The 24,223-nt window shown below is 45.4% G+C and overlaps 3 protein-coding genes across 4 annotated transcripts; 2 read left to right on the forward strand and 1 right to left on the reverse strand.

The window, feature by feature from the left end:
- LOC8082139 (beta-galactosidase 5) lies at window positions 373-6,376 on the forward strand. The gene is made up of 19 exons (XM_002465762.2): window positions 373-540; window positions 936-1,031; window positions 1,122-1,234; window positions 1,370-1,436; window positions 1,529-1,621; window positions 1,972-2,115; window positions 2,572-2,660; window positions 2,834-2,939; window positions 3,038-3,125; window positions 3,315-3,433; window positions 3,520-3,681; window positions 3,805-3,983; window positions 4,188-4,300; window positions 4,389-4,498; window positions 4,581-4,691; window positions 4,767-4,880; window positions 4,958-5,160; window positions 5,306-5,639; window positions 5,743-6,376. Exons 1-19 carry the CDS (start codon window positions 373-375, stop codon window positions 5,860-5,862), a joined length of 2,529 nt encoding a protein of 842 aa, XP_002465807.1. The 3' UTR covers window positions 5,863-6,376.
- LOC8082140 (BEL1-like homeodomain protein 7) lies at window positions 13,200-17,016 on the forward strand. Of its 2 annotated transcripts, XM_021451985.1 has the most exons (7): window positions 13,200-13,479; window positions 13,588-13,635; window positions 13,863-13,930; window positions 14,291-15,130; window positions 15,277-15,656; window positions 15,745-15,805; window positions 15,913-17,016. In XM_021451985.1, exons 4-7 carry the CDS (start codon window positions 14,432-14,434, stop codon window positions 16,543-16,545), a joined length of 1,773 nt encoding a protein of 590 aa, XP_021307660.1. In that variant the 5' UTR covers window positions 13,200-13,479; window positions 13,588-13,635; window positions 13,863-13,930; window positions 14,291-14,431; the 3' UTR covers window positions 16,546-17,016. The 2 variants fall into 2 exon arrangements, with proteins under 2 accessions (XP_021307660.1, XP_002465808.1); XM_002465763.2 differs by lacking the exon at window positions 13,588-13,635 and having other exon boundaries at window positions 13,201-13,479.
- LOC8082141 (protein CHROMATIN REMODELING 35) lies at window positions 17,536-24,094 on the reverse strand. Its single transcript, XM_021458798.1, has 7 exons — window positions 23,687-24,094; window positions 22,054-22,678; window positions 21,770-21,862; window positions 21,085-21,273; window positions 20,537-20,707; window positions 18,047-19,803; window positions 17,536-17,935 (listed from the first exon to the last, which is right to left on the reverse strand). Exons 2-7 carry the CDS (start codon window positions 22,675-22,677, stop codon window positions 17,932-17,934), a joined length of 2,838 nt encoding a protein of 945 aa, XP_021314473.1. The 5' UTR covers window position 22,678; window positions 23,687-24,094; the 3' UTR covers window positions 17,536-17,931.

The raw sequence follows: 24,223 nt of genomic DNA on the forward strand, positions 1-24,223 counted from the left end.
CTACAGTCTATTTCCAATCCCCCTTTCCCTCTCTCCTCCGTCCTCTCCCTCTTGTTAAGCGGACAGGAGGGCCTGGGAGGGCCACAGCCATTATAATAGCACGCCATACGCCAAAAGCTCCACTGGAGCCGAGCAGGTTGCACTCCCACTGTCGTTCCTCCCAAGAACCCGCCCAAAGAATCCTAGAATCCAAGAAAGGCAGCAACAAAAACAGGGGGGGAGGTCTGAGGGAGGAGGAGGAGGAGCCGAGGAGGTGGTGCTGGAGGGGAAGACCAGTGTGTGAAGACCACACAGTCTCACACACTCGCACACCCAGTGTGTGCTGTGGTCTTCCTCTTTGACCACCTTCTTGGAGCGGGGAGTTTCGGGGCCATGGGGAGGTGGTGGCAGGCTGCCCTGCTGGGCTGCGCAGTGGCGGTGGCTGTTCTGGCGGCCGCCGTGGAATGCGCGGTGACGTACGACAAGAAGGCGGTGCTGATTGATGGGCAGAGGCGGATTCTCTTCTCCGGATCCATACACTACCCCAGGAGCACCCCTGATGTAACTGCATTCTTCAAAATCTCCTCTTTTTTTTTTTCCTATCTTCCCCGGGGAGGTTCATGGCTGTGCTCAGCTGTTTCTTGTGAATGCTCTGGAAAGCAAATTGCTTTCCTACTTTAGCGGTCCCTCTTTCTTCCACGGTTAGTTTCTTGGTTGGGGTTACAAAAGGGGGTTTGAGATTTTCTCGGGATGCTGTCTTTCTCCGTTTTTTTTCCCTGTTTTTTTTCTCCAGCAACCATGTTTCTTGGTTCTTCATTGCACTGCACTTGGGTGTTCTGGTGTTCTAAGCTAAGAAATTTTTGACCAAAGAAACTATTCTTGGTGGTTTTGTGGTATTTTTTACAGTCTATTGGTTCTGAAGTGAGTGCTTCTTCTTGCTTTTCTTTTCAAATCAGATGTGGGAAGGGCTGATTCAGAAGGCTAAAGATGGAGGCTTGGATGTGATTCAGACCTATGTCTTTTGGAATGGACATGAGCCTACGCCTGGAAATGTAAGGATTTTTACACCTCTTCTGCTCTTCCATTCCGCTGTCATTATGAACTCATACAGGATTCGGATGGTATTGTTTCGCTTCGCGTAGTACTACTTCGAAGAGAGGTACGATTTGGTCAGGTTCATAAAGACGGTCCAGAAGGCCGGGCTGTTTGTACATCTCCGCATCGGTCCCTACATTTGCGGCGAGTGGAACTTCGGGTATTTCTCCATTTCCTGAAATCACCTCCGTAAAATGGAGTATTACAGTTAAAGTTTCCAGTTTTGGTGTATATGACTATATGCATGCAGTACTCCTGTCTATTGACTTCTATCGCGATGCATGTAATTTCGTAGTGGCTTCCCAGTTTGGTTGAAGTATGTACCAGGCATCAGCTTCAGGACAGACAACGAACCTTTCAAGGTCGGTCAGTGAAATCACCTCAACATTTCTGGATCTAGTTGAAGACACCTTTTCTTTTGTCACCATTGTAATGCTGCTTTCTGTTTGTGCAGACGGCAATGCAGGGTTTCACTGAGAAAATTGTGGGAATGATGAAGAGCGAAAAACTCTTTGCATCCCAAGGTGGCCCTATTATCCTCTCTCAGGCAAGTATAATCGTTTTCCTTAGGTTTGGTGCAAAGGTTTATGGTGGAGTTACTGCATATGGGGATAAGCAGTTGCGCCTAGTGGCTAGTACATCATGTTAATAGCTTAATACACTTCAAGTTTTTTAACTATTAGTATTAGCAAATTTACAAGTCAGCGCTCTTGCTAGTTTGTGCTGTTGGCCTGTTACACCCAGAATCCTCGATACAAGTCTGAAACTAGCATTTGGTGGATAGTGATATCTAGTTGATACATCTTGATTTGCATGTCCCAGTAGTTCATGCTACTCACGACTGGTACTGGAGACAAGCAAATTAACTTACATCTTAAATGATATTTCATTGCACAGATTGAGAATGAGTATGGGCCAGAAGGCAAGGAGCTTGGTGCCGCAGGTCAGGCATATATCAACTGGGCAGCAAAGATGGCCATCGGATTGGGCACTGGTGTGCCGTGGGTGATGTGCAAAGAGGAGGATGCACCTGATCCAGTGGTACAGTAATCTTGCACTATGCCAATAACTCCATTTTCACTGTGTTATTTATGTTCAATGGGTGGTCAAATTAGTAAAGTGTCTGGCATGTGCTTCTGATAATATTCCCAGGTGCTTGTCCATTGTCTTTCTTTACTTTCTGCAGTAGCATAATTCCTGTTAGAAAAAATGATGCTGTGGTTTCTATAGTCATAATAGGGGGGCTCATCGCCTGTTCTAAAGAATGTCACTTCTGATGTTTATTCAAATGCTTACATTCTATTATATTAGTTACATAATTCGTAACAAGGAAACTGAATCTCAATGCATTTCCTGCACACATTTGGAGGACCAAGATCAAATCAGTGCCAGCTCACTTAATTTGTTTATGATTATTGTGCACTGTAGCATGCTATGTTTTGCAAATTTGTCCGTCTTGTAGAACCAGTTCTTGAAATTTCTTTTGACTCCTAACAGATCAATGCATGTAATGGTTTCTACTGTGATGCATTTTCTCCAAACAAACCATACAAGCCCACAATGTGGACTGAAGCTTGGAGTGGCTGGTAAGTTTTCTCCTTTTCTTTTCTTTTTTTTTTCGAATGCTACTCTTTTTGTCAAATTATTTTATCCAATAGTTTTTGATGCGGTGCAGATCTCTTTGGTTTTTGTTTAATCTTAGCAGCCATATGCACTAATATTTGCAACATCTGCCCTAAAAAAATGTCACACATTTTAGGTTCACAGAATTTGGTGGGACCATCCGCCAACGACCAGTTGAAGATCTCGCATTTGCTGTTGCTCGATTTGTACAAAAGGGTGGTTCTTTTATCAATTACTACATGGTATGACATGAAAAGAAGCTGTTATACTGTTGTTAAGAAGTTTATCTCACACTTTGGGAGATACTCATGGTTGGTGGTTTACTGGTTTTTGTCGATAGTATCATGGAGGAACAAATTTCGGGCGCACTGCTGGGGGTCCCTTCATCACAACAAGCTATGATTATGATGCTCCAATTGATGAATATGGTAAGTTTACTAGGAGATTTGATTTTTTTATGACCATGACCTATATGTGCCAGTGCTTTTCTACCTATTAAAGTGTATGGTGTATCATTTTTTTTAAAAGAAAGTTGCCTGTAACTGCTTTTTGTAGAATAAATCTCTTTTATAAGTTTGGTTAATATTCGGACTCATTCTCTGCTTTGTTATGTCCAGGACTTGTTAGAGAACCAAAGCACAGTCATCTTAAAGAACTCCACAGAGCTGTTAAGTTATGTGAGCAGGCTTTGGTTTCTGTTGACCCAGCAATTACTACCCTTGGAACCATGCAAGAGGTATGTGTTGGTTAGCTTTTCTCCTCCCTCAGTGAACTGTATATCATATTGATCGGTGTGTAACTTACATATACCATCTATATCAGGCCCATGTCTTCCGATCTCCATCTGGTTGTGCAGCTTTCCTTGCAAACTACAATTCTAACTCCTATGCGAAAGTTGTGTTCAACAATGAGCAATACAGCCTCCCACCTTGGTCAATTAGCATCCTTCCTGATTGCAAGAATGTAGTTTTTAACAGTGCCACAGTAAGTTTCACTTTTGCTTATTTTCAGTATGGCACATTCTCCTCTTCTTGCACTTTTCACCTTTTGTTCCCCAGAGCCATATGATGACCTGGCTTACCTGATTACAATTGTTTGCCCCTGCAGGTTGGTGTTCAGACATCTCAAATGCAAATGTGGGGAGATGGAGCCTCATCAATGATGTGGGAGAGGTATGATGAGGAGGTTGATTCTCTGGCTGCTGCTCCATTGCTCACCACAACTGGTTTGCTTGAGCAGCTTAACGTCACGAGAGACAGCAGTGATTATCTGTGGTACATAACCAGGTAATGATGTATCCATGTCTTGCAGATATCTTACCAATTTGTATAAATGTATAATCTCCAATTGGTCCCTTTTCTTCACGAGGGTTTCTTTGGATTTCCTGATTCTGGTAGCCAGGGGCCTTTATTCTTTATTTAGTCTTGCTCTACTTCTCCATATGGATGAGGATGTTTTTGTATCTGAAAATCTCTTATTAATGTCTACAGTGTTGACATCAGCCCATCTGAAAACTTTCTACAAGGTGGTGGCAAGCCTCTGTCTCTCAGTGTGCTGTCTGCTGGTCACGCCTTGCATGTCTTTGTCAACGGAGAGCTTCAAGGTATCCACTGAGAAAAATCACCTGTTTCTGAACATTAGTGTCGTGGAATGTGATTTGTGAATCAGATCTTTTTATTTCACTCCCGTAGGTTCTGCTTATGGTACCAGGGAAGATCGAAGAATTAAATATAATGGTAACGCTAACCTTCGAGCTGGTACTAACAAAATCGCACTGCTGAGTGTTGCTTGTGGATTGCCGGTCCGTCCTTTCATCACTTTCAATTATATTTACTCATCTTATAACCTAGTATATGACTATTCAGATCTTTGTCCTGATATAGAATGTTGGAGTGCATTATGAGACATGGAACACTGGTGTTGGTGGTCCTGTTGGGCTTCATGGGTTGAATGAAGGATCACGAGATCTTACTTGGCAGACTTGGTCCTATCAGGTATGTTTAACAGCACATGCCTTTGTCAATGAATTATTGTCAAGAAAGAAGCTAAACTTGCTTTCTCCATGCTAGGTTGGCCTGAAAGGTGAACAGATGAATCTGAACTCCCTAGAAGGCTCAACCTCAGTTGAATGGATGCAAGGGTCGTTGATAGCTCAAAACCAACAGCCATTGTCCTGGTATAGGGTATGAACAAAATTTCATGTTGATACCATTTACTTGTGGCTACATTTTGCACCTATTCTCACCACACTGTTTTGTAGGCTTACTTCGAAACTCCCAGCGGAGATGAGCCATTGGCTCTGGATATGGGTAGCATGGGCAAGGGCCAAATCTGGATAAATGGACAAAGCATTGGACGCTACTGGACAGCATATGCAGATGGGGACTGCAAAGAGTGCAGTTACACTGGGACCTTCCGGGCACCCAAGTGTCAAGCAGGCTGTGGTCAGCCCACGCAACGTTGGTAAGGACATTTGTAACAGCATTCGGATTTTTGAACTACCACCTATTGAGTGTTTATTTTCATTGTTATGGTTCTCTGATCTCAGTTTGTGAGGTCCTGGCTTCGACTATGCTCTAACACAAGGTTGAAATTGTGGTATGTGTAGGTATCATGTGCCAAGGTCCTGGCTACAACCCACCAGAAACCTATTGGTAGTTTTTGAGGAACTTGGTGGGGATTCATCAAAGATTGCCCTAGTGAAGAGGTCAGTCTCAAGTGTCTGTGCCGATGTATCTGAGGATCATCCAAACATCAAGAACTGGCAGATTGAAAGCTATGGCGAGCGTGAGTACCACAGGGCCAAGGTGCATTTAAGATGCTCACCTGGGCAGTCTATTTCTGCAATCAAATTTGCAAGCTTTGGGACACCTATGGGAACATGTGGAAATTTCCAGCAAGGAGATTGCCACTCAGCTAACTCACACACTGTTCTAGAGAAGGTTTGTAAATTCCACTAGTCCTGTATATAATACTGGCACATGCATACACTTAGCCACATGTTGTTTTAGATCCATAACATCATGTTATGTTTCATGTGAACAGAAATGCATTGGGCTCCAAAGATGTGCCGTCGCCATCTCCCCCGAGAGCTTTGGAGGAGATCCCTGCCCGAGGGTGACGAAGAGGGTGGCGGTCGAGGCAGTATGTTCTCCCACTGCTTAGCCCTACTTCTCTTAAGCAATGAATTTGAAGGCGGTCGTCGGTCGCCATCTCTGCAATGAATTTGAAGGCAGTCGTCAGTCGGCAAAAAAGATTGGCCGAAACCAATGTGGGTAGAGTGGAACTGTAAGTATCGACTTCGATTAGATGTGTCTGGCTGGAGAGATTAGGTCTTGAGCTTAGCGTTGTTCGTCGTCAGATTCCAGATTTAGGATTGTTTACTCTGCTACATCTCCATGAATTGTTCAAAGTGGCCAGCTGGATATTGTAGCTGGTCCAGGAATGGAGTGTAGAGAGGAGTGAAGGCAGAAGACTGATTATGCATTCTTTTGCTTGGTGGTAGCTGTTGTACCCGTGCCATCTCGTCTTTCTTGAAACGGAGAAAGATGCAGGTGAAGTGTGGCATTGTGCCTTTTTTGTTCTACTACTAGTGGTAAGATGGAGGTTTAAAGAACAGGCTTTGGAATTGTCTGTAAGACTATAACTGAAGTTCAGATTTAATAGTGCCTTGATTTCTGATGAAAAACCCCTGGATTCGTCTTCGTTCGTGATAACAACATAGGAGTACTCCTAGTGGCGCGCATTGATACAGTCAGCATTGGATGCGCAATTCGCGCTTTCTCCAGCTGAGCGCCATCATTGTTGCAGAAATCTGTGTCAGTCAGGATAGGACCAGCGGTGAAGATTAATGATCCTTCACCTCATTGGAGGGGCACAGGCTGCCATGAACATGTTCCCCTCTGCGTCTGCCAAATCCTACCGGACCTAATGATCGCAGAGAAGTGCCGAGTCGAAGGGCATTGTTTACTGTCAGCGGCACGTGAAATCACTGCTGGTAAACAAGGCCTTGTTTAGTTCAAATTTTTTTGGGAAATGGACACTGTAGCACTTTCGTTGTTTATTTGACAAATATTGTCCAATCATGTACTAACTAGGCTTAAAAGATTCGTCTCGTCAATTTCGACCAAACTGTGTAACTAGTTTTTATTTTCATCTATATTTAATACTCCATGCATGCGTCTAAAGATTCGATGTGACGGAGAATCTGAAAAATTTTGCAAAATTTTTCGGGAAGGCCTTGTTTAGTTCCCAAAATTTTTCAAGATTCCTCGTCACATCGAATCTTGCGGCACATGCATGAAGCATTAAATATAGACGAAAACAAAAACTAATTCCACATGCATGAAGCATTAAATATAGACGAAAACAAAAACTAATTCCACAGTTTACCTGTAAATCGCGAGACGAATGTTTTGATCCTAGTTAGTCTATGATTGGATAATATTTGCCACAAACAAACGAAAGTGCTACAGTAGCGAAATCCAAAATTTTTCTCAAACTAAACAAGGCCTAAACAAACAAACAAACAAATAAATAGAAAAAAAAAGATCCTGGCGTTGCGCTGCGAATCTGCGATCGCAATAACAGAACGAGGGGTCCTTGTTGACGATGTGCTCCCCCCACCCACCCTTCCCGTACGCGTAGTCCCCTCGTCGCTGGATTTCCTTTTCTTTTGGATTTTGGGGCAGGCTGCTGCCTGCCGCCTGTCGCGCTCGCGGGTTGCGACAAAACACCCATGCCGCCAGCGGACATGCCGGTGCAGCCGTCGTATCGTCTGCTCTGGACGGGGAATTGAGAATCCAAAAATCCCTAGCGCAACAGAGCGGCCACGCATTGCAGGGAAGGGCGCGCATTTTGTCATCGCATCCTCCGTCTTCATCCTCGACGCGTGACCGTGAGCCTATGTGGCCTTTTTTTGATGCCTTTTAGGCTCAGGCTTTCGCAGGCCTCTGCCGCGACCGTCGTACTCGTACCCTTTGTGTTCTTGGTGCGGAGTGACTACGACTACGAGTACGTGTACCGTGATATGATTCGTGAGAATTTTGATGAGCGTTCTTGGCTTGCTCGGTTATTAGGGACCCACCGTGCGAGCGTGACACTGTTTATCCTCTTGTGATTACTGGTTAGTGAAGCGGGGAAGAGTGCATTGCGGAAGCTTACGTTACGTCGATCGGATCATCAGAAACGCTCCTTGTTCGCTTTAAACGCCTTCTCTTCTTCTTCAATTCCCCCGCGTGCCGTGCGGGAGGCGCGGCGGCGGATTGCCGGCAGATCGACGCGGGCCCACGGCATCCGTGCCCCACAAGTCGCGGCATTATTATTGCGGCTCTACGTTTACGAGCGACGGCCGCCGCCGCCGCCACCGCCACCACCAGCACCACCACCACCGACAAGTAGTCAAGTATACTCCGTCCGTCCTCCGAGGACGCGAGGCGCCGACGGCCAGCCATGTTCCGCGGTAGTTGGTGAGCATGCAGGGCAACAGCCCTACGGCATACGGCCTCCTCAGGCTCAGGGCTCAGGCCGTAACAGGGCCGAGGACCCTCAGCGCTGGGCCGCCACTCTTCAGGCCATTAAGGCCGTCTCTGGAACGGAGGCCGACCGGCCCAAAGATTGGGCAGGCCTCTTGCCGTCCCTTCGTATTCCACAGCCCAAGATCAATGCCCAGCCAGGGCTCACCTATCTCTCAGGCCCAGCCACAGCACCGCGCTCGCACGGTCCGTCCGTCCCCGCAGCAGCCTGACCCCGGCCGGCCGTGCCGCTGCCGCCCACTACGAACGACGACCCCAGCATCCCACGGACGAGGGAGGGACCCGCCGGCGAATGCACGGCCATCTCCCTCCCTCTGCACCGTACCCCCACGCCACGCCAACAGTGGTCGAGTCGAGTCGAGCAGCAGCAGCTAGCTCCTCCACACGGCACGGCACAACACACATGGGGCTGTCCCTCCCCATGTTTCGTTGCATTTTGCGTGGCCCTCCTCTCGTGTCTCGCCCCCTTGTCTAGCTTGTATCCACTCCACCCTCTGCACAACAACTACTACAATGTTTACGATTCTGCCGCCTGTACTTTGAAGGGTTGCGTTCGCGGGTACACAGCACAGACGACCACGCACAGAAAGCGCGCGATCGGGGACGCCGAAGCCGCGGCGGCGTGCGCTGCTGCCTCTGCCCACGCTTTGTGGAAAAGGAAATAAAGCGCCAACTCCCGACCCGATCCCGATCCCGATAGAAAGCGCGCGCGGGGCAAAAGAGCGATGCCGACGCTGCTGTGTTCGTTATCGCTCGCGCTTTGGGTCCGGACCATCCCTCCCGGTCCCGGCGCGGCTCGGCCTGCCTGTCCACGTTCGCCGCCCGGTCGTCGTCGATCTTGCTGCCTCTCTCATGCTGCGTAGTGTAGGTATCTTGTTGCACATCCAATGCAACGAGATCATATATATGCCGTTAAGAGCATATTTGACTTTTCTCTGTAATGGATGGATATGTGGCGCACTCGGCAGTCGGCACTGCATCATTGGCTGCGTACTTGGGTCTCGGGCAAGGACTGACTCACTGTTGCTAGGGTCAATGTTTATCTCAGCCGTACCTCAGGAGGTGAAGGCGGAGAGCTAGATAAGGGTTTCAGACTTTCAGTTCAGTCAGAGATGCTGACCCAATCATTGGTATGGTATGGTAGCCGATGAATGAATGAACGAACGATACTCTTAGACGATTCATGGCATCTTCCAACACCAAACCGCGCATCATTTTTTTTTATTAACTAAACAAAAAAAAGTTGCTTCTGGAATGGAAAATGAACTTAAAAGGTGAGGAGTGACGACGGTTCAGACGGGTTAGGTGACAATGTGCGCGTGCCTGCCCATCCGTCAGCCGATCGATGCATGGATGGCATTATATCTCTCTATCATCCCCTACCCCTGCGCGTTTCACGTGACTTGACAAGAAAATTCTTCTTTGTCCTCGTTTGGTAGAGCACCATTTCAGAACGCAATCCCAACTTAGTTTATTTCCTTTCTTCTGGTCTGGTCGCCACTAAACACCGCAAGAAACACTTTTTGCAAAAGCCGGCCTTCCGATTGATTTATCATCAGTACGTAGTTATTATGAGCTCAACTGCTTAAGTATAGTACGTAGCTTAGTATGCTATTATTCAGATGCTGTTAACCCCTCCAGGAAAGATTCAGACACTACTGTGTTAAGTGTTAAAGCGAAGGTGATCTGAATAACTGACGCACACTTGCACTAACGTACGACAGGGCACGCACAGCTCGCTGGCTTGACCCTGGAAACACCAAGCCTTGTCCCGCTCGGCGTCTGAATTAAAGCCGCCACCTGTTTCGTCTGAATGCAACGCGACGCTTCCTTCCACCTCCACCACGGCCTCGCAGCTCGTCAATGAATCCCAGACAGGTAGCGCCCCTTCCGCGGACTGCTCCTCCACAGCGCCGGAACTGAAAGCACGACGGACGGGGCAGTTCCTCGCCTGTTGCCCAACAGCAGCGTCTCTCCCATCCCATCCTTCACCACGGAGGCCAGCCGGGTCATCAGAAACTTCTATGCCGGCACCGGAAAAGACAACGGCGAATGGTGGGGCGACACCCGGCTCCAATGGCGATCTGACACACACAATGCAGATGAGGGTGAGGCAGGCCACCTCGATCGATTAGGATAAGCGGCGAGGACGAATCGAGCACGGACGATCGATCGGGGAAAAAGGCTAGGCTCAGGCTAGGACGCTAGGGAAGGGAGGCCTCGAGTTATAAACAATTCGGCTACTAGCTAGTAGTTTCTTGGTTTCGGAGGGGAGACACACGTCATGATCCGACAATGGCGTTGGGTGGCACAGGGTACAGGGTACAGGGGCATCCATCCATCCATCTGAACGAGATGCGCCGCAACCGCAACCGGGTCAAGTTTCTCCGTTTCAGGAACCGACATATCTGGTGATCCCACTCTGATGGGATGCATGTCTATAACTAAAGTTTGTTAGGGACGCGTGCGTTTTGTTTCTTCAGAGATAAGGGATGTGAACTTCACATTTCTATATACTCACTCATTCATTCAAATGATTGTTTTAAAAATGCCAGCCCCAAAACCTTGCTTGCAGTTTCTATTCAGCTCGGTCGTGGTTTTATTGTAGTAGCTCACAAATGATTGAGGCGTGTCAAATATTAGAGTATTCTGGCGCCATGGAGTTTTCTATGTTCAATGGATGGCCTTGTATCATTCAATTTACAATAATATAACGGGGAACGGATGTTGTATTATTTGAGGCCTGAACTTTTCCATTTATATATATTAAAAAAAATGAACTTCACATTTCTAGCTTGTCTTCAGTAGCTAGCACTACATTACAAGCAGTATCTTACTGGTGATTTCAACAAGACTCGATCAGTATGTACCAAAATGTCTTTTCTTTCGTCTCTTCTCGAAACGTTGTTGACAATTTGGAATCACCGATAGAATGTTCATCTAAACCAATGAGGATCGCTTTCATCCTGAATAAACTTCTGTCTGACTGAGGTCGCTTTAATCTCCGGTCTGCAGTAACTAGAATTCTAGATAATGCAATCAGAGTGCCATACCAATGAATAAATAAATCTGACGTGACCTATGCTTCTTGACAGCTAAGGCCTGACGATGACACCCACACATATTAATTTTCTTATATATATGTAGCTTGCCATAATCACACGAAGCAAACTGGTATTACTAAAAAGAAAAATTTCGGAATTTTCCCAAGCATGGGTGCGTCACATTCGCTAAAAACTATGAACAGTCACAATCTTGAGGAACACACTACTGCATATCTTTTAGCTTTTGGTCTGAGCAACAAAGATATATGGATGATCTACAAACAACATACCCAATTATGCATTCTCTCTACTGAATTTTCGCCGAATCCCGTCTCCTGGAGACTGGGGCTTTGATGTCAGTGGCTGTACCAAGAGCAGATCAATGGAAGGTGTTGGAGGGTCAAATTCATTATTGGAGTGGGGGGACCAATGAGACACTCGTCCTTGCACATCACTACCACATGCCCAATACCAAAAGCAAGTGCTTGCTGCCACCAAACTGAGATAAAGGTGGCATTAGTTTAAGTGGTGTTAGGGAGGGGCACCCGCCTCTGCACTTTTAACCAGAAATGAAACGAAACGAAAAAGGAGATTTGCCCTTTGGGCGTGCAATGCAGATGCAGCATGAATGTATACAGGCATCTGGTGGTACATTTCTGTTGCTGATGCACTTGGTCCTGTGAGACGTCAGCGTCATCTCTCACGAGCCGAGCATCTGATGATGATCTGATCAGTTGTGGCCGGGATTCGGAGGTTCACAAGGCAAAGAGGGTTTAGGTCCACCAACTGGTGGTTACGAGACTAATACAGCTTAACAGATACCCCCCATCACCTACTCTAGCGATTGGCGGCCTCCCAGCAATTAATCAAGACCCTACAGGGATGGGAGTGAGTGAATGAATCACCTGAAATTGGCAGCTTGGGAACCTTTTCAGGTAAAAATACACCAGGCAAAGGCAAGAGAGGGCGCTAACTTTCTGTCCAGGAAGTGAACTAGGCAAGGCAACTAGCTGGGTTCTTCTGCTGAAAGAGCACTACTGAAAGTGAAATGACATCAATATTTACGAGAAGCGTAAAAACTAAGAAATTTTAACGGCATCTGCTTTCCTTTTGTGCTTATAGTGGAGAAAACAAAGCTCTCATCAATCCGCCGATGTCTATGACAAAAGGAATAAGCTTTGGACATGGATTCGTCTATGACAAAAGGAAAAAAAAAACTTTGCATAATACTACCTCTGTTATAAAAAAATGATACAATCAAAGTTCTATAGTTAATCAAACTATCTCAAAGTTGACTAAATTTATAGAAAAGAGTATCAGTATTTAGACAACAAGTAAATATACTATGAAACTATATTTCATGATAAATCTGATTATACTGTTGTGGTATCATAAATATTGCTACTTTTTTTTCTGATAAATTTAGTCAAATTCAATACTACTATGTAGAATTGCGTCCTTTTTGGGATGGAGGGAATACTAAAATTGCTTCTGTTCTTAGAAACTAAGCTGACCAACTTAACGCTATCTGATCGCTCATCAAGAGAGCAAAACAAAAACATTTACATGATATTAAAATTCCTTGCAACATTGTTCTTTTTTATTTTTATATTAACAGCAAATTTGTCAGAAGCTCCGACACTAATCCAAGAAGGAGATAAGGACCCGAGCTGATCCTAGGACGCAAACTATGGATGATAGAATCTTTAGGCCTGCAAACAGTCTTTAAATTGAGGGCTGAGATTGAGCATCATCCAAGTGAAAGAATCTCATCCGTCCAATTTCCTATTCCCGGAGTGTGGAACAGTCAGTGAAAAATTCTAGTTAAAACCTATGAGATAAAATGGTAGAGAAAAGAGATAGAGAGGAATAAGCGAGAGGAAACAAACAAAAATGGTGGTGGGGTTTCTTTAAGATTTATAGGAAGATAGTGTTAGGCAGCCCTTATTGGTGGCAGGAGTATATTATTGCTCAAGGTAGGAGGACTCAGGGGTTAGAACAACTCAAGTCTAGAGAGGGAACCAAAAGGGAAAAATAACAAAAAGAATAGACACGGCTCTGTTCTTCATATTCCAGTCCTCTCTCATCTTGCTGATTCATTCTGAATCCTTGGGATCAGCTCTGTCTGTCCCCTTGTTAGGTGGTTTCTGTTACAGCCAAGAACTCTTCCTCTTTCTAAGTCTCAGCTTCAGTTTCTTGCAGAGGTATAGCCTTATCTTTGTCAGGCTTAGATTATCCTTTGCGTCTTAATCTGAACAACATATGTCATAGATGAATTCTTAGTTTCTACTTCCTGCTTGTTGAGCTTTCAGTTTCTAGTTAGCTCCATGTGTTTGGTGGTGGGTGCACCAGCTGAATAGGTTGGTTCTTGTTTGGCTTGGTCTCTGAAGCACTAGTCAAGGTTCTTTGAAATCAGACTGAATTTTCCTCTGGAGTTAGTTCTTCTTGACTGAGATTTCTGGCCGTGTGCCGAATTTTAGGATTCCTTTCCTTTCATAGCCACTAATTTGGACTGCTGGTTTTACTCCAATTAGGTGATGTCTTCACCAAAATAACTTAAAGGCTTCGATTGCTTTCTATGTCCCAGGTAGATATCTTAAAAGCTTTGGTGACCGTCTTCGAGGAAGTGCAGTCATCTGAAGTTTATCGTCCCAGGTACATACCTTAAATTTTTGTTGGATCCACTCTTTCGTTGTTTTGTGCTGATTTTCTTCAGGCTTCGCTCGATGGCTCGCCCAATAGAAGACATATTCTTCACTTCTTTTGCAGTCTCTTGTCTGAATTTGCTGTTATTATTCTCTTGTCTGAATTTGCTGTTATTATTACGTTCAAAAAGTATTTGGCTCTCTATGTTTTCTGACGAATTCGGTATGCTGATGCATGAGATTTTTTGCTTCTGATTCAATCACAAATGTTTAAAAAAACTATCCCTTTCTTTTTCTTTTGTCTCCAATTACATGCAGCAAAGACGAATTTCTAATAGTTTGGAATCTTTGCTTTTTTTTTCTTTTGCAGCCAGCTGTTATCTTGGAGCCGCATACAGTATCTTTGAAGCTTTGATAACACCAATCTGATTCTGATGACAAAAACAGTCACTATCTCCCGCCATCCTTGTAACGATCTGTCAGCTGGCCTCATCTTGTGCTTCTGAAGACGATGGCCACATTCTTCTCCACTTCCACGAATCAGAGGGACCTCACCGGAGGCGGCGGCGACATGTCGTTCCACCACTACACCTACTCAGACTCACCAGCCGGCGGCCTCATGCCTTTCCCCGCCACCATCGTGTCGGAAGGCCACGTCGCGCATGGCGGTGACGACGGCAGGGACGAGCCGGCCGCGTTCGTGAACGTGAACGTAAACGCAAGGGACGGGACGACGAGCGGCGCCGAGATGGGCCTGCAGACGCAGCTGCTCATGGCGAACGCGTCGGCGGCGGTGCAGCACCAGGGGCTGTCGCTTAGCCTTGGCACGCAGGGAGTGCCGGTGTCTCTTTACCAGTACCGCCAGGCGCAGCAGGCAGGCATGGCCGCCGCCGCCTCCTTGCTAAGCCCGAACCAGGCGTCGGCGGCGGCGAGCAGGAACGCGCAGAGCATCTACATCCAGAACTCCAAGTACCTCAAGGCCGCGAGGGAGCTGCTGGACGAGGTGGTCAATGTCCGGGACGCGATCAAGCGGAAGGGGGCGGACAAGAACCAGCAGGGTAAGGATTCCGGCGGCGAGGGCAAGGACGCCGAGACGAGCGACGACAAGGCCGACGAGCACGAAGGGAACTCCTCCGCGGCGGAGCTGACACCGTCCGAGAGGCAAGATCTCCAGAACAAAGTGTCGGCACTGATGGCGCTGCTGGATCAGGTAATTTTTTTTTCCCTGTCGCTGATGCATGGTTACGTGGTGCAGTGCATGCTGTTGTTGTTGTGTTTGCTGCGACTGCAAGTCAGTTCGTAGTTGGGTCAGACAAGAACAGAACTTGACGCAAACGATTTGGGTGGCCATGACAGGTGGACCGCAAGTACAGGCACTACCACCACCAGATGCAGATCGTGATGTCGTCCTTCGACGCGGTGGCCGGCGCCGGCGCGGCGAGGCCGTACACGGCGCTGGCGCTGCAGACCATCTCCCGTCACTTCCGGTCGCTGCGTGACGCCGTGGGCGCGCAGGTGCAGTCGCTGCGGCGGAGCCTGGGCGAGAAGGACACCTCGGCGCACGGCGGCGGGCTGTCCCGGCTCCGCTACATCGACCAGCAGCTGCGGCAGCAGCGCGCCATGCAGCAGTTCGGCATGATGCAGCAGCCGCAGCACGCGTGGCGCCCCCAGCGCGGCCTCCCGGAGTCCGCCGTCTCCGTGCTCCGCGCCTGGCTCTTCGAGCATTTCCTCCACCCGTAAGGCGGCCGTAACAACCTAAACCTTCCTTCTCCATTGATCGTGTATCCATATCACTCTCCATGATCGAATCGATCGATGGCACAGGTACCCGAAAGATTCGGAGAAGCTGATGCTCGCTAGGCAGACAGGCTTGTCTAGGGGTCAGGTGAGCTAGAGAGACATACGAGCTCGATCTTGCTCATTATCGATCTCATCCTACATTGCCCTTGGTCCTTACTGATAACACGAGATGGTGCGTGTATTGTAATGTAGGTGTCCAACTGGTTCATCAACGCGCGAGTTCGTCTGTGGAAGCCGATGATCGAGGAGATGTACAAGGAGGAATTCGGGGCGGAGATGGACTCGCACTCGTCGTCGGAGAACGCGGCGGGCAACAAGGGCAAGGCGGACGAGGCGATATCCTCGGAGGACCACGACGAGTTCCAGAGCCCGTCGAGCGCCGCTGCAAAGCACGGCGCTGCAGCAGGTCACCACCTCAGCGCGTTCAAGTCGGAGGCGATCGGTGGCATGGACGCCGCCGGCGTCGGCGTCGGCGTCGGCCTGTCCAGCCTCGACGGCGCCATTGGCCCGTACGCGACCAGCCTCAACCTCGGCGCTGCTGTCGTCGGCAACGGCCTGCAGGAGGCCTTCGCGCACCACCACGGCGGTGGAGACGCGAGGTTCGTGCAGGCGTACGGCGACATGGCCGGCCTCGGCGGCTACGACGGCGGCAGCGTGTCGCTGACGCTGGGCCTGCAGCACTGCAACGACGCCGGCGCCGTGCCCGCCGAGCAGCAGGGCGGTCTCCTGTACGGCAACGCCGGCGACTTCGAGTTCATCAACGGCTCCGCCGAGGACAGGCAGCGGTTCGGCTCGTCGCAGCTGCTGCACGATTTTGTCGCGTGAGCGGCTGCGGTGCGCCAGCGCGCGCGTGGGGAATAACGCGGACGGCGTCAGAAGCCTGGGATGGCCGGCCGGCGCCACCGCGTGGGTATACGATGGTCACAGTTTCTCAGGATACATGGTTCCTTTTCAAATTTCAAATTAACGAGTAAGTTCAAGCATACATATATATACATATATACTGGCGTGGTAAGTGAGGTAGCAGTGGGGAATTAAGGAGGGTATACAAAAACTGTATATGGTATATGAGGTGTGGTATAAAGTGTAGGTTATTGTTGTAAAGAAGATTAGATTATTGGTACGTACTATTTTTGGTAGCTTGAAGATTCGTCTACTGATGATTCAAGTCCAGATATGATGTGTTGTTGTTGTTGTTGTTGGTCCCATTGGACCTGATCAAGTGAGTCCATGGATCCCCTTGGAGATTGTAGACACAAATGTTTCATGCATGTTTTCTATTGTAGCAGTTGTTCAGTTCAGCTCTAACAACAATGCAGAAACCAAGCATATGATTTGAACCTCTTGTGACATCTGATTTGAGACAGATGTGGCAGGCCAGCAAAAATTGTATCCGGAAAATGACGTTGCATTGCATGTACGCAAACTTCAGATTTGTGCAACCTTTTATATCATTTCATAGTTTCATTTAGGCAGCCGCCCAACTAACGCAACTTGCTCGCTGCTTATTCGTTTATTGGCATTCCTTGCTGCCGCTAGCTGCAGCTGATTTGTAAAACAGTTGTAAGGTATCCAGGAAGAATTAACTGAGTACAGGCCATCGCTACACTGCACACCGATATCAGATTCAGGAAGCGGCAAATGCATCTTTTCAGTTGGAAATAGATTGCTGAGGCTGATCTATACAGCCATATGTAGCATTAAACTGATACACGCCGTAGCAGTAATCTGTTAACCAAACTGGATAGAACACTTTTTTTCCCAGATGATAGAGCACACAATATTATGGTTTCAAAAGACGAAAGACTACACACGTTATAAGCTTTCCATATGGCTACCTGAATGTTCATTCATCACAAACTGGCAGCACAGAAATATAGTACTTGCACAACTGCAGCTGTTCATGTGTCCAGTAATTCAACATACAAATACAATATAACCAATATGTCGATAAACCTATGGTCACATTTCACAAACACAAGATTTCAACCAAAAGCAGTTGCTTCTTACATTAGTTAGTGATAACGCTTGTACTACAATATATTTGTACAGCTTTATACAAACACACACCGCACCGGATTTGCCTAACACTTCTGTAATGCTTCACTTTACTTTCCTACCTTTGTTCGTTCGTTCTACTGTCCAACATTTAGTCAACTGTACTGTAGAGTCACTTGCCACACTGTCAGCATCAATGCTCACATACCACATTCACCTGCATAACAAAGCGGAAGCTGGCGTGCTCATTAATATGTCCAGAACTCCAGCCTTATACTAGCAGATAGCAAAAAGTCTAATTAGATCCATATTGACCATCAAGACGTACCTCTTAAATAGGGATTTGATGTCTTCTTGTAGCGCAGGGCTTTCAAGGAACATGTCCTTGCAGTCTGAAACATCAACCTTGGCCAGCTCAAAATCCTCATTGCTACAGAGCTCATCCCACTCGAACCACAGCTTCGACACTCGCTCTTTCTTGAAGGCGATGTAGTGATCCTCCTCCTCTGACGAGCCAGAAGCAACAAGGCGGTAACAGTACACAACTTTAGACTGCCCCGGTCTGAATGCCCGTCCGATTGCCTGGCGCATCACAGCAGGATTCTCATGAACATCCAAAATGACAATGCGGGATGCACCAACGAGGGAGATTCCCTCCCCACAAGCCTTGATGGAACCAAAGAAGACTTTAGCTTTAGGTGAGTTGTTAAACCTCTCAATTGCTTGCTCTCGCTGCTCTTGAGTTGAACTGCCATCCATGAGGAAAGTGTTAACTCCTGGTTTCCATCCTTTCATTTTGGTGAACAACGTTTCCAAGAAATGAAGAGAGCGAACATACTGGCTGAACACAAGTACCTTCTCTCCTGCAGCTTCTGAAAGTGACAACAGATTGTGTATGAACTTTGCCTTCACCCCATCACTGATATCAATTCCACATACTATTGAATCCATCATCCTTTTATTGATGTTCCTATTTTTCTTGTCAACAATCTTGACATCCTTTAAGCACGGATGAAGTGAAACAGCATTGCATTTTGCATGTGCTTCAAATCTTTTAAGTCCTGCCAAACCTTTGATGATATCTTCCTGTTTGCTACTCATATTTAGCAAAACTGTGAAATCCACGAGTCCAGGTAGCTCCTTCAAGATCTCACCTTGGTAGTAGTGGAGAATATTTTCAGTTAGCTTACGTAGATTCTGGATAATCATCACCCTCATTGTTTTGGAATCCTTTTGAAGATTCTCCTCAATCAATTCAAAGAAAACCTTTTCTGATATCATTTTCGATCGTATAGCCATCCCTGACATGTCCAACTTAGTCAGTATACTCTTCATGATTGCACGTGATCTCTGCATCTTCAAGAATCTGGGTCGGACAAGATTCAAAATATTGAAGACCTCACTTACGTGGTTTTGAAACAGGGTCCCTGAGAGCACCACTTTTCGAGGAGTTCGAATAGTTTCAAGTGCATTGAGCAGGTCTGTTTGGTCATTTCTCGAGGTGTGGCCTTCATCTAGAATTACAAGGCTTGGGACCCTCAGCAGCTTCTCTTTGCACATTATGGTTTCTCTATCAGAAGAGTTGTCAGAAATTATATGTGCAAATTGTTGATAGCCAAGCAGCAATATGCTTTTGCTTTCTTCCCACAATTTCAGAACTTTCAGCTGCTCAGGTCGGCTACTAGCTTTGGAGGAGTAAAAATCATACAAAGGAATGTTTTCAACTTGCCAACAGAGAAATTCACTTTTCCATGTTCCCAGTATACCCTTTGGAAGCATAATCAATGGTCTCCCAGCAGGGTACCTGGCCAGAAAGCTGTGGACAAAACTAATCAGCAGAAATGTCTTTCCAGAACCAGGCGCATGTGCTAGAATACACCCTCCTGGGTTGTCCTCATCTGCCAGATTCTTAATCAAGAAATTGAAACCCTCCACTTGGTGAGGTTTCATCTGTTCTGAATGTTGAGGATGCAATGACAGAGTATCAGGGGCAACACTTAAAATAGTTCCTAGAGCATTCATAGTTGCATCTGGATCACCAGAGTTTCTTTGTTTTATTGGGTACGATCTGTACGCTTGATTGCGCTGGTGCATGCAAGAACAAAAAAAAGATGAGAAATGGGATGTGCTAACTCACAAAAAAGAGTGGAAAACTAGGGATTCAAGAAACAGAACTAACTGCATTCAACGTAAAATTTGAAAAAAGTTTTGCAAATGAGAAATTGAGTATGACTTGATGTTGGAAAACAGAGTTTAAGTTCTGTCTATGTTTTGCTTTCATTCAGAAATACATTATAAACATAGTTTTTGGAACAGCGTGAAAATGCGTGTTTGATCAATAAGACAACTTCCGAGTTATGCCAAGTTGTCAAACATATGAACAAACTCTGGCAAAACTGCACAGTAATTGGTAAGTAGTAACTGGTAGAGTAGATGAAAGGACATATAATTTCCCTGAACCATATTTTGAGAAACTGTTGGAGGGAATTGTTCATTAGAAATAAAACTAGCTCCATTTTTTCTATGTGATGCCATGACATCATTTTAGTGTATGTAATTATGTACAGATCAATTTCTCCATAAAATTTCAAATGACTTAAGAAACAGAGTAAAAAATGATGCTTTATGAAATAGGCAATTATCAAGATAAACGCTAAACAAAATCACTAATTATTGTATTAAATATCAATCGGTAATGATGTGATTAGCAGGAGGCCAAGATTGAAATAGTATAATAATATGATCTTGAGACTCAGTAATTGAAGCATTCTGACAACAAGGGAATTGATTAAACTATTTTAGACCAGAAATTCTATACCTTTTTCCATGAATGCTCAAAAATTTTATCGATGCGCTGCTGGATCAGACCACAAATACGGCACACCATGCCCAAATCATCTTTCAATAGGAAGTCATGGTTACATGCATCCTCTGTTTCCTCAGAGTTACTCACAAATGGAACTATACTCAGATTAACTTGATTGTTCTTCTGAAATAAATGGAGTTAGAATCAAGTCACAGAAAAAAACAATTAATAGCAAATCACAAAGTAAGCAAAATGTAACGGTACTGATAAAAATAATCCAGTACTGCTGTGATGGTAAAATGTCAAAAAGAGAGTCAAAGGATAAAAAAGGGTGAGTAAGATTGGACTAAAGGGACTCATCTAGTGAAAACAAATTCCTCATTGTGGACATGGGAACCAACAAGTGGATATGAAATTGCAACTAAGTAATTCACAAAGAAAACTGAGAGCTACGTACTGAGGTTGCCTATCATAAACCTAGAATCCTAACTTGATTTTTTTTTTTGAACGGCCTAACTTGATATTGTTACAAAAAAAAGACTGATTTTAGATTTGAGTACCTCTGAACATGCAAGTGCAACCGACATGCCTATCCACAGATCATCAAGCTCACCAACCGGGCTACCATTATCATGGTGATTGCCCTCGTTGCTGTGTGGTTCATTTTGTAGAATTTCACAAGATACTTCGTAAGAACCAACATGTTTCGCTATGGTTCCTCCAATCTTTCCTTTCTCTTTAAGACCATTCTGTTCAAATGAAAAGGGTGAACATTATTGGGTGGAAATGGCTGAATTTATCACCCTTTAAACTTCAGTTTATAAAGAATCAACACTATATCATGCAGGTCATGATTTTTTAGCTTGATTAGTCATATACTATGTGAAGAAGAAGATGCAGAAAGTACACATGAATTTTGTGTCCCCATATAGCAAAATCAGGAATATATGTTATATAGATCTATCGGATAAAGAATATAACAACTTTACAGAAAAGGCAACATTCAGTTGCTTTGAGAAACATTACATTACCAATACATGCATTACTTGGTCAATGAGTAGCGACTTGTAGTTGTTACACTACTTAGGAATGATAGTGTCCAGTTTTTAGGCACAAAATTAGTTGTAGCTCTCTAATTTATTATAAACCATAGTGATTAACATATCATGGCTAGAAGCTAAGTAAACCTCTTTTCTTTTTTTCCCCGAGAAAAAACCCTCATATTTATATGAAGAAAAAGCACACCTCAGTATTAGTCTTTATGTTTCCACGTGCTTGCTTCATCAATGGCTGCTGCTCAGAAGTACTGTGGCAGTCAAATAGAACAATCTTTTTGGCCTTGAAACAGAATGACAAGAAGTTAGCAATGGATGCATTCAACACAATTTAATTTACTAAATACTAGAACATGTAAATCGTTTGGCTGATTAAGGAAACCATGAATGTGCAGTATCCTCATCTACTACAAATTATGTACAACTTCAATTTTCCTGTAAAAACAGTGTGCATTCATGGCAAGCTGAACGCACTTCAGCAGAAACATTGTCATTGTCCATGGCGTCCTTCACTTGCTTAACTAAAGCCTGTGGTTCAGTACTGCTATTGCAATTGTCCGGCCTGGTGATTTCCTGATGTCCTACAGGGTGCTCGAGCAGCGGGTTCTGTTGGATGTAATTATCATTTCGATTAGAAGATGAATTCTCATCACCAAAGGATTTAACCCTGTCCTTGTCGCCTGAATCATCTGCGGAAGCTGTTGAATCAGCCTCAGTGTTGCCTGCATTAACTTGGGTGTGATATTCAACATTTTCTTCGTCTGCATCCAAGTTGATAACATTATCTGGATTATAACTGCTCTCCATTTTTCCAAAGTTATCTAGTCTTGCATCTGATGGTTTGGGAAATGGACTGGAATAAAGCTGTTCAATAGGTACTTGTCGTAGCCTTTCTATGATGCCAAAAAGTTCACGCCGTTTGGCAGTGATTGCCTTGAGATCTTTGGTGACACTCCAAGCCTTCAACTCATTGACTTGCTCAAGAAATTGAAGACGAAGACGTTTATTAGCAAGGAAGATGTTTGACTGGGACTGGGTCCCTGGTGAGCTAGTGTGCTCACTGCCAAGTTTCTGCCTTTTCTGGCCAGCAGAACCCATCCTTCAGAAAAACAAAAACAGTAAATGCTTTAGGCACATAGTGCAAGTATGTTAAATATTAAACAGAAAATGCCTTTGGTATTACTCCTAATTGTGTCAGCCACCCACCTTGTATATTTGTCAGACAAATAATCACCTCTTAAATTCATGGTGAAAGGGAAATTACAAATCAGGAATATGATGCCATCAAGAATGTGATAATTGTGAACAATATCAAGCAAAAGAAATATTGATGCGACCATCAATTCGTGAAACAGGTAAAAATCATCAGGGACCAATGATTTATGCATTTCAGTTCCCCGCACGGCTATTCTAGTTTAGGAAGGAAGTCTTAGTCATGGAAGTGCCGAATTACGCACTGACTAGCAGACTGAAGTTAATAGATCAGCACCTGAACCCCAAACAGGAAATGGAAAGGATGAAGTAAATGCATGAGTGGTAGAGATCCTTGTTTGGTTAGAAAATGTAAACAATCCCGACCATTTTGATCGCATCCTACAGCCTGACTTGCCGAAGCAAAGTTACTGAATCTGCGCCCATCCTTGCAACGGGGTGCCGCTAGCTGCTAGGCTCGGCGGGCCATAACGGCAGGGAAGACGAAGACGAAGGTGAGTGACCCGTCGGGCCGCCGCCGGCTGCTCCCGACCTTTGCTAGCGCTTGGCAGCCTCCCCCTCCCCCGCCCGGAAGCCAAAGAGAGAGGGAACCCTGACTTCGTCTTCGCTGCAGTGAACGTCTAGTTCTATCGCAATGCAATGTAGAAGGTACCCAAGCAGAAGCAGCGAGCGACGAATTCGTGTACGGGGAAAGAGATGAGTACAATTTTGATCTCAAACAAACAAAACTCCTTCATCCAGTGGCACACAAGGTCGCGATTTTCACATGGAAAATGGAGTTCAATCAGAACAATCCCCAAACAAACCGGTTGCGCTTTGCACAAAAACACATGTATTGGATACAGAAATGCAAATAAAAGAGTGCATGCAGCATTTGGGGGGAGAGGCGATGAACCTGAAGCAAGCCGTCCCGTGATGCTCGGTGGGGAAGTGAGAAGAGTTGGGTGGCGCGGGGCGTTGTTTGTGAGTTGTGACAGTTGTGACAGAGCAGATGTAGCCTCTCCCCCCAAATTATTAGCAACTCAAGACCTTTTTTTTTTCCAATTCTTTTCGCTCTAATATTTTGTTTTCTAACCAATACAACGCGGCCAATCAAGTGTCAATGTGTGACATGCGTGATGCGTGCCATGAGCACACTCGTTGCGTGACAACGAAAGGTAACAAAGGTAGGCTCGGGCAGGACACTGTAAATTTAAGCAAATGACCAAGCAGACGTCAGTTCTCATTCGTAAGTACCCTTCACAAAATAATACAATTCTCGTTTCGTTGAGAAGTCAAATGAAGTAAATCTTAACTTAGTTTATAAAAAAATATACAAACATTTATAATACAAAATAAATATCATTAGATTAGTTACAGAATATATTTTCATAAAAAAATCTTTATAGAGCCTGTTCCCAAATGTTAATAATATTTACTATATTTTGGTCAC

Source organism: Sorghum bicolor, chromosome 1 (genome assembly GCF_000003195.3).
Source record: "Sorghum bicolor cultivar BTx623 chromosome 1, Sorghum_bicolor_NCBIv3, whole genome shotgun sequence".
Taxonomy (NCBI): Eukaryota; Viridiplantae; Streptophyta; class Magnoliopsida; order Poales; family Poaceae; genus Sorghum; species Sorghum bicolor.